This window comes from Epinephelus moara, chromosome 8 (assembly GCF_006386435.1).
Source record: "Epinephelus moara isolate mb chromosome 8, YSFRI_EMoa_1.0, whole genome shotgun sequence".
NCBI classification, from domain to species: domain Eukaryota; kingdom Metazoa; phylum Chordata; class Actinopteri; order Perciformes; family Serranidae; genus Epinephelus; species Epinephelus moara.
In genome coordinates, this window is record NC_065513.1 from 45,996,384 (window position 1) to 46,014,503 (window position 18,120).

The 18,120-nt window shown below is 39.9% G+C and overlaps 2 protein-coding genes across 2 annotated transcripts in view; both read left to right on the forward strand.

The window, feature by feature from the left end:
- The window catches only part of LOC126393887 (GTPase IMAP family member 8-like), an 18,579-nt gene extending 2,386 nt beyond the window's left edge, over positions 1 to 16,193 (forward strand). Inside the window, exons 2-7 of the mRNA XM_050050293.1 lie at positions 494 to 663; positions 4,736 to 4,833; positions 7,131 to 7,184; positions 7,374 to 7,952; positions 12,514 to 13,429; positions 13,467 to 16,193. Coding sequence (XP_049906250.1) covers positions 4,791 to 4,833; positions 7,131 to 7,184; positions 7,374 to 7,952; positions 12,514 to 13,429; positions 13,467 to 14,712 — 2,838 coding nt within the window. The 5' untranslated portion in view covers positions 494 to 663; positions 4,736 to 4,790 and the 3' untranslated portion in view covers positions 14,713 to 16,193. The remainder of the gene's footprint in view (positions 1 to 493; positions 664 to 4,735; positions 4,834 to 7,130; positions 7,185 to 7,373; positions 7,953 to 12,513; positions 13,430 to 13,466) is intronic.
- The window catches only part of LOC126394935 (protein mono-ADP-ribosyltransferase PARP14), a 118,703-nt gene that overhangs the window by 42,013 nt on the left and 58,570 nt on the right, over positions 1 to 18,120 (forward strand). The window lies entirely within an intron of this gene.

An 18,120-nucleotide genomic window follows, 5' to 3' on the forward strand; every position in this document is an offset into this window, starting at 1 on the left:
GACTGTTGGTCCACTGATGGACCCTGATGAGGACTGTTGGTCCACTGATGGACCCTGATGAGGATTGATGGTCCACTAGGAAAATTATTAGTCAGGGGGCAGCCCTAAAAAATATACAACTATCATTCAATTAAAATGAGAGATAATCATCAAAGATAAAAACAGCTGTAAGTTGTAGGCTACATTAAAAAGATATGTTCTGAGTTGTTTGTCCATTAAATTTTCAGTTTTTTGTTGAGATAAAGACTTGTGTGTGCATTGACTTAATTGTAACTATACTTTGTGGTGCTGGTATAAAAGTCTCATCTGACATTATAGTGCTGTGTAACTCAGCATCAGAAATAACCCACACACATTCGTGTACAAGTTTTTACATTTTACAAATTCATTTGACAAGACCAGTCATTTAAGTCTTTACAGTGCCCACAGTATATTTCTGGTCTCTCAGGTATTTCTTGTAATAAATGCAACATTCCTGTGTTTCCTTCTGCAGACTGATTTAAACAATCCTCTGTGTGTTGACCATCCAGTCCTGCTGATCATGTGGACCAGTCACAGCTTGTAACTATGACCACAACAACTGAATGGAGATTCTCACTTCTAATTAATAAAAAAAAATACCTATGGCAGATCAACAATTCAACATAACAGCATCAACTGCAGGTACGTACACCATGTTCACGTATTAAGAGAAAATAAACAACGCTACAAACGCTGTCAAACGCTACAGGATGTCTTCTGAACATATGTTTTACTGTTTACTGATTTATTTAATTCACTAATTTATAAATTAATTTCAAAAGTTGTATTTTAATACTCTTCAATGGAGCTATTCAACTCTTCCGGTTTATTAAGTAAATTACTGTACTAATGTCCAAGTCAAAGGTCAGTGACGAAGCAAAAACCCTGACATGAATCACTTCTTGTCAACGTTACAGATCAGAAGCACAGAGAGTTGTTGACTAGAGATGATACGCCGTCTCATGGTGGTCACTTCCTGTCAACGTTACAGATCAGAAGCGCACCCTTTTTTCCAACAGTTTTTTGCAAAATGTTAACATGTTAGTAAGAAGTTGAATGTGCCTTTCATCTGTGCTGTCCATGTGCCTTTGAGCAAGGCACTGAACCTTCTACTCCTGCTACTGTTACCAGTAAAATAAAGTATTTGTACTGCACAGTTTCTAGTGTAAATGTCTGAAGCTTTTTGTAAATGTGAATCAGGACAAACGGGAGAGATGAAGCCTATGTGCATCATCATCCTGCAGTGTTTGGTACCAAGGTCTGCAACAGTGTTTGGGTGGTGGGGCATGTCAGACACAAAATGCCTTAAGTATAACACTTAAGGCTTCATTTCTCCTTAGCTGAGAGACTTTACAGTTGAACATAATCCCTTAAAAGGTTGCCTTTGTTAAGGAAAAACTCATTTAGTATAAATCCTGCTTTAGGTATAAGGCCAAGTCAAAGTTAAAACAAAAAAATACTTAAGTGAGCATTTTAAGGAAACCTTAAGGAGAAGACATAAGGGGGTTTTGTGCAACTGACTTTATTTTAAGGGAATCCTTAACTAGAACTTTAAAGAAAATCTTACCTGAAGGTGTTTTGGACAACCAACCCCAGGACCAAAGGTTTCCCAGCATAACATTACATTGTAATGAGATGATCAGTGTGACTAACTTCATCTGTCAGTGGTTTTGATGTTGTAGCTGATCAGTGTATGTCCTAACAGGGCAGTCAAACCCAGAGAAATTATGAGCAGCTAAATATGTATCTGAATTAACAGTAATCACGCTGTAGCATTAAGTGAGATGTTTTATACTCCAGTACACTGATTTTATGCCAGAAGTTGTAAAGACAGCAAATGAAGGGCATTTAATAAAGCCCTGGAGTGCAGAAGTGCATGAACCTGGTCAAAGATTAACCATCTGTACGGGCTACTCTGAGAAGTAGAGCGAACACGCCCACGATGAGGCAGGGATCACTTCATTGCTCAACACTACACAGGATTGTTGCACAAAAAAATCCAGGAGCCGAGTGCAGATCTGAGAGCAGACAATTCATAAGTGCACAGAGGGAGCTTGAGAGCGAGGGGAAGACTCAAGCTAGAGAGCAGGAATTCCATGAAAGCAGCAATATCTGAGTGAAAGCAAACAATCTGAGCAAAAGCAGAGGAAATTTAAGTGCAAGCAGGGGCTATGTGAGCAGCGCCGTCGTATAGGGGGGAAAGGTCATGACAATTCTAAGGGCCCACAGCCCACACACAGCCCCCAGTAGCCTCTATGACTAAATTATTATGCATAGACTTAACTAATATATATGTTCATACTAATGAATCCGAACTAAAACAAAGCCACAAAGTCACACAATATTTTAATTTTAATAATTTCAATAACCCCCTTGGCCCCTTCTTAAAAAATGGTTTGGTCCACACCACGGTTCGCTCTTCCTCATGGGAATTAAGTGAGCGCGAGCAAACTCCAGCAGGGAGTGAGGGAGATCAAATAGGCTAGGTGATGGCCCCCAAAAAACACAAATCTGGACACCAGAAAAGATTTGAGAAGGAGGCCAGGAGTAGGAGCAGCAGAGCAGGGGCCCAGGACATCAAACAATTTTTCTCTAAGAATGGTGACAGTAAAACTACCGAGGGCGGCTGAAACGATTAGCCTACTTGTTCATTCATTTATTGTACCGAGGGCGGCTGAAACGATTAGCCTACTTGTTCATTCATTTATTGTCTGTAACCTTACCTTTGATGGGGCGCAGGCTGGAGCCTACGTTAGCTGTCTCATCGGGCCGGGCTAAACTCTGGACAAGTCGCCAGTTCATTAAAAAGTCGCCAGTTCATTATAGAGCAACGATTCCTAGTGTAGCTAGCTAACTGAACATTACTAATTTGGAGGCTACGACAGCGGACTGTGTGTTTCACACATATCACTGTCGGACAGTGCTCCACATATGCACCCACTCAGAGGCTGCATTAAATTGTATTATGATGCATTCAAGTTCTACTCAGTAATTATGAGCATCATGCGAAGGTCAATTACATTATCATGATGTGTTCAAATGTGGTCTTGTAAAAATGTGTTATTGGTCGGACGTTTGAATAGCCTAAATACAAAAAAGTTAGATGTTCAAAGATTTGTTGTTGTTGTTTGTTTTCATATCAATATAAAATAAAAGACACCATAATAGCTGACAACAACAAAGTAAAAAGACCATTTAGAATTTTGGACAGTTTACAATGACTTTTGAATGGTTTAAAAATATTTTTTGCCTGGCAAAGTGAAGCTGTCTGCCTAGAGCTATGGTACTAAGAAGCCCATTTAGATTTTGTGTATTCCAAGACTAGGTTAGTTCTGCAACAGTTTTTCCATGAAACATAACATTTAATGTTTACAATATATATTGTAATATATAATGGAACAATAAACCTTTATGCTCTGCTGCTCCAGAATCAGCAGTGGCTGCTTCGTCTGAGTTTGACCCCGCAGCAGACCCTCACCCCCAGCAGTCCAATGAAATAGCCTTGCTAGACTTTCAATTGAAAGTCAGCTAAGCCGACAGTTGGACTTCAAAGACCTCATCAGTGACTTTGCCAACAAAAAGGCCCGGCGTTGGGCTTTCTGATCAGACTGACAGTGAACAAACAAGCCAATTTAAACCTAAATTGAGATTAGATGAGGCTTGTTTTTGTTTTTGATATTTATTTTACAACAACGTATTTCATGTGCTGTTTGTTTTACTTGCACATTTAAGTTAAATGCTACATATCTACCTTGGGCTCCACCTTGTGGACTATCTTGAGCCAGGACACTTTGTTTTTTTGCATATCAGTGCTTGATTGTTACAATAAAATACCCACTACCTATTTGTTGAGTGGTTAATTGAAAATGTATTTGCAATCAGAGGTGTAATAACGTGTTGCAAATCAGAGAAATGGGAATAAGACAACTAATAATACATAATTTACATAATAATATTCCGACTTGTTGAGGGGTTAATCGTAAAAAAGAAAACAAATTGGGTGTATTACGCCAGGCACCGTCAAGAACACTGAAAAACAGAAAAATGAAGAAAAACATCATAATACACAGTTGTAAAAAAAGTGGCAATGAATGGGGTAGAGGGGCCCACACCGATATTCTTTCAGGGGGCCCAGAATTCCTAGCAACTGCCCTGTATGTGAGTGCGGGGGCAGGGTTTTGAGGAAAAGAAAACAAAATGTGAAAGTGAAAATGAATCTTGCTCTTTAAAAAAGACAAGAATAAAACGTTATAGCATTCAGTTTTATCAGAATTTAGGAGCACAAAAATTGCGTAACAACTACTTTTTTCAGAGCAGACAACAGGCCTTTAATTTAATAATTTGAGTGTTCCATTCCCCTGCAGGTCTGCTTATGAACACAAAGTCTCCATATTCTTTTAAAATTGGGAAAAAGGGCCAGACAGTCTCTATAGTACCACAAGGCGGAGCCTGTTGCCCAGGACAAAGAAATTGATGGAGATGGTTTCAATACAAAAGCTTCAAATGAGTTGAATTAAATGTTTGGAAGGTTAACTAGAAATCACACTTATAGATTAACGCAATACCTCCACCTTTAATTTAGTAGCCAGAACAAGTTTAGTCAAGTGATAGGTGATTGATAGATGATTTGGTTTCAGCCATGTTTCATAGAAATCAATCATATCCACATCCATTGGTGTGAAGATCATTTACATTTTAAATATTCTTTATTCAGGTTCCTAAAGTGCAGCAGTTTGTCTTCAGCAGTTGATCTTCAGTGTCAAGTCAAAATGATGCTTCCAGCAGAACACGTTATGGCGACTGCAGCATCAGGTGAGTCCAGTCAGACGCAAGTCAGGGGCTCCACCAATTAGCAGTAAAGTTATATGGAAATTAATTAGTTACTTTTCAACATTCAGATTTATTTGTCATTTTTATAAGCCAAGAGTGATTATTGTTTTCTACAATTATAAAAATGTTTAGCCCATACATATAATTAGAAAACACTAACTTTTCATCAACCAAAATGTGCGCCACACATCTTTGACCTGGAGCCTTTTCCTCTGAATTTTGCTGAACTTCGGTAGGGGTGGTGAGTCTGTCTAGCAAGGCTAGTTATGTAATCCAAATCCAAAAAAGGAAAAATCTTGAAAGAAAATAAAGGATTTAACAGTGTTTGGACAGATTCATTTGCTTTCACCACCAACACTGCAAAGTTAAAATGCTAAATAATTATAAACAGCCCACTGCAGAGTGGCCACCATGTAGTATGTCATATTAATGAATGGATGAATGTTTCTCTGGGTCTTTGGATCAGATCAAATTATCACTGGATCCATTTGAACTGTGTCTGACTGTCCTAAAGGTCACTTTTAGATGGGGGTTTCTCTTTTGTTCATGTTGGGTTCTGGTAGGTTTTCCATCTGTCTGTTCCAGATCCGGGCCCTGTTTCAGAAAGCAGCTGTAATAAACTCTGAGTCTAACCCTGAACTATGAGTTCACTAACGCTGAGGTGGAAAATTCTGAGTTTTGGTTCCAGATCAGCTGACCAGAGTCAGTTCAATCAACGCTGAGAATGTTCACTCTGAGTTAAGCCTGTGAGCTGAAAAAAAAACAAAAACCATCATTAATGCAGCTCTGATACGACAATTCACCATGGCAACAGGTAAATGAAAGTCAGGGCCTCCATTTTGATCAAGTGGATGTAGAGATAATAATGCATGTATATGTGAACAGAGCAAAATTATCTTAAAAAAAATAAAGAGTCTGAGTCAAAGCAACGAAAAGTATCAGTAAATGAACATAATGAAGTTTCATTCAGTGTTGTCCATTAATTCATCATTAGGCTGTAGCCTACATTACATTTTGAATATATTTGTTCAGCTTTAATCTGATGGGAACAAAACACAGGAGCCAATAACTGAAGATGGAAAATATAGTCAAAGATTTTATAGATCACAGACATAAAGACATGACTGTAAGCTCTCAATCAGATCCAGTAATAATGTGTTTGGTGATGAGCACTTGAAAAGGCGTGGAGTTTGAAATAGAGTACAATTTAAATTTCAGACATCTATTAGAATCCTTCGCTCCACAGTCTTCAGTGGCTTTATTTCAGCTACTTTAACAAACATAGTAAATTTAAACACAGTCACTGAAATGCTGTGAAATCCTTTTTTGGATTTGGAATCCATAGCTAGCCTTGCTAGAGAGACTCTAGGTTAACCACTGTTACTTGAGTTCAGCAAAATTCGTCTAGGTTAACCACTGTTACTTGAGTTCAGCAAAATTCGTAAATTCAGAAAAAACACAAGGTCGTAGCCGTATGACATTTTAGTTGACGAAACGTTAAAGTGTTTCTTAATTCGATGTATAGGCTACACATATTTACAGCTGCAGAATGCAATAATCACTCTGGGTCCACAATAATGACAAATTAAAGTCTGAATGTTACAAAATAACACTTATTCATTTCCATATAATTTTATGTCCAAGCCACAGGGAGCCAGTGGAGAGGGTGTAAAGAGCAGCATGTGGCTCTGGAGTTGCAGGTTGCCTACCTTTGCTCTGGGTTGAGTCAATCTTGCTATGACGATAATGAAAACATACAGATACATACCTATGTATGGAAATAAAGGGGTAACTTGATTATGTGTGATATTTTAATGTGAGGGCATAAAGGAGATAACTTCAATGGTGCTGAGTAACAAACTAATGTTCAACCAGGATTTTGATCTGGACATACAGTAATCCTCCGCTAATTAATGCTCTTTGATTTGCACTTTGATATAAACTGTATCAATGAAGAAATGACACTGTGTGTCTGTCTCTGTCAGGAAGGAGACAGACACACACTCAGGGTTTGTAGATGAAAGCCTGCCAGCGAGCAGGGTAAATTCACAGAGTCACAAGTCAAAAGTCACGTTTTCCCTCAGCTCAGGGTGAACAAACACAGTTTTCACTACACCTGCTCTCTGAGTCAGAGTTTTAAAAGACTGCACTGGACATCTGAATAATGACAGTGTTACTGTCTTAAGGTCTACTATAAATGCATGTGTTATTAGAGATTACACAGATTAAGTGTGATTTACATGATTAAGTAAACAAATACTGTGTCCTCACTATCACAGACGATCCGCATCCTCGGAAGCGCAGTAGCAGCTTTAAATGGCTGCCACCTAACAGTGAGTTTAACTGAATTATGTTATCCTGCTATTTTAGAGTATTTCAGTAAATTACTTCATAAGTAAAATCGATGAGTAACTAAACCCCTGAAATTCAACATTGAATAAACTAACAATGAATAAATGCTAGTCTGCATTTAATTGTTGTTGGATTTTTTTTTGCCTTTTATAAATGTTTGTTTTCCACAGTGTCTGAGCTGAGGGTTGTTCTGCTGGGGAACAGCTGGTCTCAGAGGAGTTCAGTGGGGAACGTCATACTGGGAGAGACTAAGTTCAACACTGAGGAAGAACCAGACTGCTGTCTGACAGAAAGAGGACAGATAAAGGACAAAGAAATAGTTCTGATCAACACTCCAGATCTGCTGCATCCCAACATCTCTGAAAACAAACTGTCAGAACATGTAGAAAACTGTGTGAGATACTCTGATCCTGGACCTCATGTGTTCCTGCTGGTTCTACAGCCTGAAGACTTCACTGAGAAACAAAAAGGGAAGCTGGATAGGATCCTTGGAAAGTTCAGTGATCGATCATTTGATCATGTGTTGGTTTTGATAACAACACCCAGAGAGGAGAGTTCAGGTGTAAAGAAAAAATACATGACACACCCTCCATTAAAAGACATGATCAGAATGTGTAGATACAGATACTTGAAACAGAAGAACCTTGAACGTCCAGAGCTGTTAACACGATTGGGTCAAACTGCAAAGGAGAACAATGGAGAGCATGTGAGCTGTGATGTGTTTGAGGACGCAACACCTGCTCTACCAGGTGATCATCAAAGCCTGAAACAAAGAGGAACACAGATCTCTATCATGGATGCTGTAAAAGCTGCTGGTAAGTGCAGTAACATTTCTGCCAAGCCAAACTTTGTTCATACAGTCCTTGATTAAAATAGAACTTGAATCTGCAAATTAATGATGACATATTTTTACAGGGCTGCGTGTGGTTAAAAAGATCACTCCGCAACTTGCAGAGAAAACACCGGTGACTCAATGTAAGTAAATTCATCTCAATGCAAATCATAATTTTGAAAATAGATTTTAGTGACATCTCTTCTCCAGCGTAATCCAAAACACAATTCCACACAATTACCACTGAAATTCAATGGAGCAAAATACACTGAACGAAATTTAAATGCAATACTTTTGTTTTTGCTTCCATTTCTTACAGGTTTAAGATCAGAGACTTTTTTATGCACTCAATAGATATATTTATCTCTATTTTTGGTCGCAAACCTGTTAAAATCCATGTTAGTGAGCAATTCTCCCTTTCCAAGATAGTCCATCCGCCTGACAGATGTGGCATATCAAGATGCTGATTAAACAACATGATTACTATACAACTGTGTATTGGGATGGTCACAGACACACTAGAATGTGCAGTTTGATAACACAACACAATGCCACAGATGGAGCGTGCCATTGGCAAGCTCAATGCAGGAATGTCCACCAGAGTTGTTACCTGTGAACTACAGTAAACATTCGCTTCACTACCATAAGCCATCTCCAACATTGTTTCTATGAATTTGGCAGTACATCCATCCAGCCTCACAACCACAGAACACAGGTATCAACACTAGCTCAGGACCTCCACATTTATCATCTTCACTTGCAAGATTGTCTGAGAATAGCCACTTGGAACCAAGTGTTGTGACAAATGATTTGCAAAACCAAAGCAACCTGGTCTCAGTTCAAAGTCTTTGAAAACCTGCGCTTAATCAGTGACTTATGGCGTCAGACACAGAAAAAAAAAGTCGTCCTTTCAGATCAGCATAATACACGGCCAGCCTCAGGGGGAAACGCGCTGGGACAACAACTTCGGTTCAGGCCATGGAAGTTAGAGTAGGGCAGACGGAAAGGGTGGTGGATGGGTCCAACAAACACCAACTTTCATCTGTGAGGCCGGTGTTCACTTCCTCGAAAATTGTAAAGCCAAACCCTGTTCTTTTCCCTAAACCACGTGTGTATTGGCTAAACGTAAATATGTGCATTTGTTGTTGAAGGAAAAAAGGTGTTGTACCGAGTGCATGTATTTTGAAGAGACTATGCAAACTGTACATTTACTGTGAAAACAGAAGTGTATTTTGAAAACAGACAATGCATGTAACAGGCTGAAGTTGAGACGGTGTTCTAGAACGTCTACAACCAACACACCCAGGGTACCTTGGACGTCATATGTGGATGTGGAAATTCCATGACCAAACGTTGATTGTGACGAAGTTCGAGTGAGTTGACAGTTGATATTTTGCACAAACTGTCAGAAACTGTGTCAGGAAAGCTCATGCTTGCTCGTCATCCTGGACTTGACCCAACAGTGCTTTATCAAAACTGACTTAGGTTTGCAACCATCAATGGCATGTGGTACTTTGGAGAGGTGTTCTCTTCACAGTTGAATTCAGGTATACACTGCACTGGGCAGATGTGTGGCGGAGTGTGGATGGGCAGGTTGCTAATGCCACTGTGTGATGGGGCTGTCAAAAAAAAATCGAAGTTGAAATATATTCAAATATATATATTTTTTTATAAGTTCAAACCTAAATTTGATAATTCGAATATCATTAATAATTAATTAATACTATTAATAATGTTGTATATCACGGTGAATTCCGTTCGGATGGAGATGGCTCGCGCACAAGCCGGGCCAGAGAGGGACGCAGCAATGGAAGGAGAGGCACCGACGGAGAAGCCCGCTGCGCCAACACCACCCACTGCGCTGTCCGCGATGTGTGACCTGTTCGGGGAGACATACAGGGAGTGTTGCACCTGCTGCCTCCCTGCCTACCGTTTTTGAAGAAAAGATGAAACATTACCAGAATGAGACACCACTACGAGCTGACCAGGATCCACTCATGTGGTGGAAAACTACAGGCGCACTGAAGTATCCAAACATTGCTCAAATAACGAGGCAGAAGTTGATCATACCTGGCACTTCAGTGAGGTTGGATTGGGTGTTTTCATCCGAGTGTCACGTTCATATTGCGCCAGCAATAAGCATGTTACTTTTTGTGGGGGTTTTTTTGTAAAAAAAAAAAAAATTAAAATAAAATAATAATAATAATAATAAATTTGAATATTATTCGAACTCTACTAAATTAATTCGAAAATATTAGAACTCAATTTCATGGTGCTTTTGACAGCCCTACTGTGTGAACAGAGTGCCCTATGGTGGCGGTGGGGTTGTGGTTTGGGTTGGTATGAGCTATGGACAACGAACACAGGTGCATTTTATTGATGGAAAGTTAGAATGCACAGAGATACCGTGATAAGATCCTGAAACCCACTGTGATCTCACATTGCAGCATGATAATGCATGGCCCCACGTTGCAGCACGATAATGCACGGTCCCACATTGCAACATGATAATGCACAGTCCCACATAGCAGCATGATAATGCACGGCCCCACGTTGCAACATGATAATGCACAGTCCTATGTTGCAAAGATCTGTACACAATTCCTGAAAGATGATAACATCCCAGTTCTTGCATGACCTGCATCCTCACCAGACATGTCACCCATTGAGCATGTATAGGATGCTCTGGGTCAGTGTGTCCAACACCTTGTTCAAATTCCTGCCAATACCCTGCAACTGCACACAGCCATTAAAGACGAATGGGCCAACATTCAACAGACCACTATCAACAACCTGATCAACTCAATGTGAAAGAGATGTTTCGCATTGCGTTGGGCAAATGGTGGTGTAAAAATTCTAGCAAATGACTGTTTTTCAAGATAAAACTGCACATTTTAGAGTGTCCTATTGAGACCATCAAAAGGCACACCTGAGAGATAATTATGCTGTTTGATCAACATCTTGACATGCCACACCTGTCAGGTAGATGGATTATCTTTTTTGTTATATTATGTAATGTTTAAATTTTTTGTCCAATGTAGCTACTTCCCATTTGCAAAATACATTTTAGAGGAGATGTGATGCTGCCTTTTCTTAAAAATAATGTCCAAATGTTTATATTGCACATATATGCAATCATTTAAGGCTAACACAAACTGTACATTCCCATCCTCCACATTCACCACTCTGTGTGGACAGAGCAGTATCTCCTGTAATGGCACTGATCGCTGCTGTACAGTCGTTTTTAACTTAATGTTTCTGACCACCATTATTTTTTCTAAAATGAAATTTCTAATAAAAACAGCTGTATATGAACAGAATTTGCAGGAGATCGAGTATTTTAAATACAAATTTAAAGACAGATTAAATGTGAATGACATGTGACTTATAATATTTTAACAAAATGTTGACACCATGAATTCAACCACAAAACTGACTCAGGAGATAGATGAGGAGATCACTTTATGGACTCTCCATTCCATACACCTTATACATACTGCACAGCGCTGCAGATGGTCACTTTAAATACCAATTGTCACTTTTTCTGAAAATGGTCATTGCTGATGTATGATGTGTGAGTGTCATACTGGACGTTTAGTTTGTGATTTATTGCTGGATAGTTAGGGTTTTATTGTATTTTATTGATGTCCATTTTATGGTATTAGTTTTCATTAATTCAATGTTGGAACGTCCCCCCGCAAGCACTGTTTCGTTTTACCTGCATTACTGTTAAAGTTTTTTTGAGATGACAGTTAAAGCTTGATTTGATTTGATATGAGCAAAGTGTTGTGATTTCAGCTTTATAAAGAGTTTTTATCTTTCTTTTTTCTTTTTTTTTAAACAGCATCTGCACTTAGGATTGTGCTGCTGGGAAAAAGTAAAGACAAACAGACAAGACTTGGGAACTTCATCATTGGGGAACAAAGTTTTCATCATCAAAGACTTTCCCCAACCAGGCAATGTGTGGCCATCGATGGAGAGTGGAGAGGAAAACCATTAACAGTAGTGAAAACTCCAAACATCTTCAGTTTGTCTGAGGAGGCCATGAGAAGAGAGGTGAAGAACTGTTTGACTCTTTGTCCTCCTGGACCAAATGTTCTGCTGCTGTTAGTGAAACCCTCTGAGTTCACTGAGGAGGATAGACAAACACTGAAGTTCATCCTGAGTCTGTTTGGTCAAGATGCCTTTAAATACTCGATGGTCATCATGACACATGAGGAGAGGAGTGAAATGAGTGTCACTGTTAATGAACTCCTGAGAGACTGTGGAGGAANTCACTGAGGAGGACAGACAAACACTGAAGTTCATCCTGAGTCTGTTTGGTCAAGATGCCTTTAAATACTCGATGGTCATCACGACACATGAGGGCAGTGAAATGAGTGTCACTGTTAATGAACTCCTGAGAGACTGTGGAGGAAGATACTACAGTTTGTCTGAAGACAACCACAGATCACTGATGGAGAGGATTGAAGAAACAGCTAATAAACCCATCAGAGCAGCTTTAAACCTGGTCCTGTGTGGGAGGAGAGGAGCAGGGAAGACTTCAGCAGCCAAGGCCATTTTAGGTCAGACAGAGCTTCATTCAGTCTCCAGCTCATCAGAGTGTGTTAAACATCAGGGAGAGGTGTGTGGACGTTGGGTTTCCCTGGTGGAGCTGCCTGCCTTGTATGGAAAACCTCAGGAGGCAGTGATGGAGGAATCATTCAGGTGTATCTCCCTCTGTGATCCTGAGGGCGTCCATGCCTTCATCCTGGTCCTACCTGTGCGTCCCCTCACTGATGAAGACAAGGGAGAGTTAGAGACCATCAGGAACACATTCAGCTCTGGAGTCAATGACTTCACCTTGATCCTGTTCACTGTGGAGTCAGATCCTGCAGCTCCAGATGTTGTTAACTTTATAAGTAAAAATAATGCCATCCAGGAGCTCTGTCAGAGCTGTGGAGGAAGATATGTTGTTCTCAACATCAAGGACCAGCAGCAGATCCCAGGGCTGTTGGATGCTGTGGAAAAGATGAGAGTTGGAGGATCCAGATGCTTCACAGTTAAGATGTTCACCAAGGCTCAGCTGGATAATGTTTCAAGACTTCAAGCTGAACTGCAGGATCTAAAACAGAAAAAGGAGATGGGAACTGATGACATCAGTCAGAGCAGAGAGTGTCTGAGGATGGTGCTGATTGGGAAGACTGGCAGTGGGAAGAGTGCAACTGGAAACACCATTTTGGACAAAGAACATTTTCTTTCTACTCCCAGCTCAAAGTCTGTGACTAAGTTTTGTAAGAAAGCAACAGGAGAGATTGATGGACGACCTGTCGCTGTGGTCGACACCCCCGGCCTGTTTGACACGACTCTGTCCAATGACGATGTTCAACAGGAGCTTTTAAAATGCATCAGCATGTTGTCTCCTGGACCTGGAGCTTTTAAAATGCATCAGCATGTTGTCTCCTGGACCTCACGTGTTCTTACTGGTGCTGCAGATTGGCCGCTTTACACAAGAGGAGAAAGACTCTGTGGAACTGATCAAGAAATATTTTGGCAAGAATTCAGGAGATTTCATCATCATTATCTTCACCAGAGGAGATGATCTGAAAAATAAAACAATTGAGAGTTACATTGAAGACTGTGATGACTTTTTGAAAAAGCTGATAAACGACTGTGGAGGAAGATACCAGGTCTTCAATAACAACAATCAGACAGATCGCACACAAGTCAGAGAGCTGCTGAAGAAGTCCAACAGAATGCTGATGGAAAATGGCTGCAACTGCTACACCTCAGAGATGTTCAAAGAGGCGGAAGAAGCCATACAGAAGGAAGTGGAGAGAATCCTGAAGGAGAAAGAAGAAGAGATGAAGAAACAGAGAGAGGAGCTTCAGAGAAAACATGAGGAGGAAATGGAGGCAATGAAGAGAAGAATGGAACAACAGAGAGCAGACACTGAACAGGAGAGACAACTGAGAGATAAACAACTTAAAGAAATGGAGGAAAACATCAACAAGGAGCGTGAGGAGAGAAAGAAAGAACAGGAAATGAGGGAAGACGAGGACAGGGAGAGGAAGGCGCAGGAAGACATTCAACGACAGGACTGGGAACAAAAACTCGACAGAGAGTTGGAGCAAAGTAAAGAAGAGATGAGAAAGCAAAAAGAGAACTGGGAGAAGCAAAGACAAGAATGGTGGGATAGACAATATCAGCACAATGAACAGAGACGGCAAGAGGAGCAAACAAGACTTAAAAGGCTCCAGGAAGAATACGAGCAGGAAAGAGAAAAAGATGAGAAGAAAAGAAGAGAAGAAGATCGAATCAGAAGAGAACAAGAGGAGAAGGAGAGAAAAGAATTAGAGGAAAACTATAAGAGAAAACTGGAGGAAATGAAGAGGAATTATGAAGATGAGGCCAGAAAACAAGCTGAAGAGTTCAATGAGTTCAGACAGAAATACACCAAGGACTTTACAGCACTGGTAGAGAAGCACATGGAGGAAATACAGGAACTGAAGAAAAGGCATGAGCGACAGATGCGGGAGAATGAAGAGAGCCATGACAAAGAGTACAGTCTGTTACAAAACCTCTCAAGTCACAAAGAAAAATCTCTGAAAGAAGAGACAGAAACATTGAAGAAAAAGCATGAGCAAGAAATATACGAACTAAAACAGAAATACCAAAGCAAATGTATCATCCTCTGAGTGAGGTTTGATTACCACCTGGGCAAAGAGCAAAGTGGGGCAAAGTGTGCAACTGCCTGGAGCCCCGGACTCTCTAATCTAAGATCCACTGTACAACAGTTTAATTTGTTTGGTAATCTGCAGCACATAAGAACCCAGAGGTGCCTTCAGGTGGCTTTAACTTATACTGAAGCTGCTTTCAGACAGCGATTGAGTGTACCTTTTACCTGGTGTATCAGTAATATCAGTATTTAGTCATTACAGCCACTACTTAATCGTACCTAAGGCCCCGTCTACAAGTATACAGATACCATTTGGCCTCTTGTCCAAACACAAACAGAATTTTAGGTCACTAAAATTAAGATTTTTTTAGAAACGCTTTTTGAGGTGCAGATTTTTCAAAACTCTGCTGTTCATCTGTGTAGATGTGTAAAACGGAGCGTTTAGGAAAGGAGGACACCATCTCCTCAATTTGCACATATCAACTGTTGCTTTGTGTAACTAACATTCAATGGCAGACTATTGATTTGTTTATGTTTTGTCAGCACTGTTTGGTCTAATGACTTCTTTACACTGAAACTTAGTACTGCTCCACCACTTCATGGATGAATGGAGCAGTCTACCCTGCTGGCTTTAGATCCAGCCTTGTTGAAGCAGCTGATTGTGGAACACTGACGATTATTGGAAGAAATATTTTCACGTCAAGAGCATCACTCTTAGTTTTAAATGAGTTCCGTGGTACTTAAATTGAAGGGGAATTAAGGGTGATGAGATCTCCAGTTGTGGTTTTGAAATAGGTAACATCAGCCTGTGCACCTTAATATCGTCACAACAACAGGAGAATGCAGAAGATGGCTGACACTGATGAGCGCTTGGTGTCATTTTTGTGTTGTAGTGTGTACGGAGATATTTTGTGAAATCAAGGTTGTGTGGACAGAACAGAGGAGGAGAAAAACTATCCGTTTTTAGAAATCATTATAAATGTGTAGCCAGGGCCTAAATGTCATCCTTTGTGGGTTTTTTTTTAAAAATATGTCTTAATATACTTAGAGAATAAAGTCAGCCTGTTATTCTGTCACAAGAGGGCAGCTTGTCAATGTCAGCAAATTTTTTCTTGAAGTGCTGTGTTTCCTGTTCGATGAGCTACATCCTGACTACTGCTCTTCACTGCAGTGTGAATGTTCATCGGACATAATAACCTTTCCTCTTATTTGTAAAATTCTTTCACTATCATCATTATTATAGTTATGCAATGTAACACACACATTGCACATTGCACATTGCACATTGCACACACATTAAAGGCCCTTCTAGGGACGGGCATTGGAAATTAGCAGTAGCTATAAATGCTGTGATACATTGCATTGATTAACTGCTGTGCAATTCCCTATGTATATGTATCTGTCCCTATCAACAAAAAACACACACACAATAAAAACCCAACTGAATTACTGAACTACAAAGCTACAGCATGTGTAACCTACAACCTTCCTGAATAAATACTTTGAAAGGAACGCCTGACTCTCGTCGTCTCACTGACACCTCACAGAAACACACAGTCACACAGCTGAGATCAAAGTTCATTCTTGATATTTAAAACAACATCTGACAAACGCACATGATCTTCATCAGCAGATTAAATTTAACCCAGTCATGTGAATTTCACAAAATGATAAGACAACCACCCACTGACTATACATATTGTGCATTTATCATGATGAAGGTATTATGGAATTATGTATTCTATTCTGACAACAATTTAACCAGTTAAAGATTTAGAAACCCACATAGATATATATGCAAGATTTAAATTAACACACTGCAGCATTTAAAATCTTTTACTTCAAATGTATGTATGTATTATTTCTGTGATGTACCAATGGTACATCACAGAAATGTTCATTCATTCATTTATTCATCTTCTAACCGCTTCATCCTCTTGAGGGTCGCGGGGGGGCTGGAGCCTATCCCAGCTGACATCGGGCGAGAGGCAGAGTTCACCCTGGACAGGTCGCCAGACTATCACAGGGCTGACACATAGAGACAAACAACCATTCACACTCACATTCACACCTACGGACAATTTAGAGTTATCAATTAACCTGCATGTCTTTGGACTGTGGGAGGAAGCTGGAGTGCCCGGAGAGAACCCACGCTGACACGGGGAGAACGTGCAAACTCCGCACAGAAGGGCTCCCACACCTGGGATCGAACCGGCAAATCGAATCGATTTACCGAAAGGTAAATCTGCTCTGACTGGGATAAACTAGAAGGACTCATTTCCGAAAACACTGAAGCTAATTTTCAAGTCATCATTATTTTTGATAAATTAACAACATATTTGAAATATAAACTGTTCAGTTCTCTCTAAAAATACAATTCTCAACACTAAATCTGGTGACAACAACAACAACAGTACAAAAATATTTACTTACATGTGAGTTTGGTTCATGTCCTCCATCACTGCTGCTGGTTGAAATGAAATGCATGCTGGGATACTTGTGTACCGCAAGTTCACACAGGTCACCTCCAAAAGCATCCTTGATGAAATGGACGAACAAGACGGGCGGGTATCTGGACCATACTTAGATAAATGCAAATGTTAAATTTAGGACAGTACTTCAGCCGTGACATTTCACAAGTCCACCAAAGCAGAAATTCAGAGAGGCCTCAGATCTCTGGGAGAGCCTCTGATGTCATTAGGATCTGTTGTTTAGCAGCGTTGTGATTTCCCATCACTCCAGTTTAAGACAAGACAGTTAAAGATAATATATCACAGTTTAATAAATGGATAATTAAGGAAAGAGGATGCACAGATCTTACCTCTACTCAACTCCACATACACAAACTAACACTAAATGTTAAATGTTATTTGAACTGAACATAGTGAACATGCTCTATAATAAACCGAGATAAAATACTGTGGAATCAGTTATGATGATAAACACATATTACAGTCAAAAGAACACAGAGGCAGCGCTACTTCATCGTCACTTTAAAGCATGAAAATGTTTCTGTCAGGTTGGAGCATCAACTACAGGGTTTAGTTTAGTTGTATTAATGTGTAGAATTGTCACAAACATTTATAGAATATTTAAAAGACAAAAACATGTCATGCTCAGCAAGCTAACGTTACACCACTGATTTCTCATCAAGCTAGTTAACGTTACTTTAAGTCACTGATATTGTGCTCAACAAATCACTGTACAACAAATGACCACTGATATGGTGACACAATCATTCACAACAATAACCGGAAGTCCCTTGAACAGAAAACAAGTTAGTCCAAAGCTTCACAGACACAAAAATGAACGTATATTGTCGTAGTTTAACGGAGTTTGTAACAGACAGCTGAAACACAAACAGCTTTACAGCAGCACACTGGAAACCACATGTGGGTTCAACAACTCCAGTTTGCAGGGGCTCCAC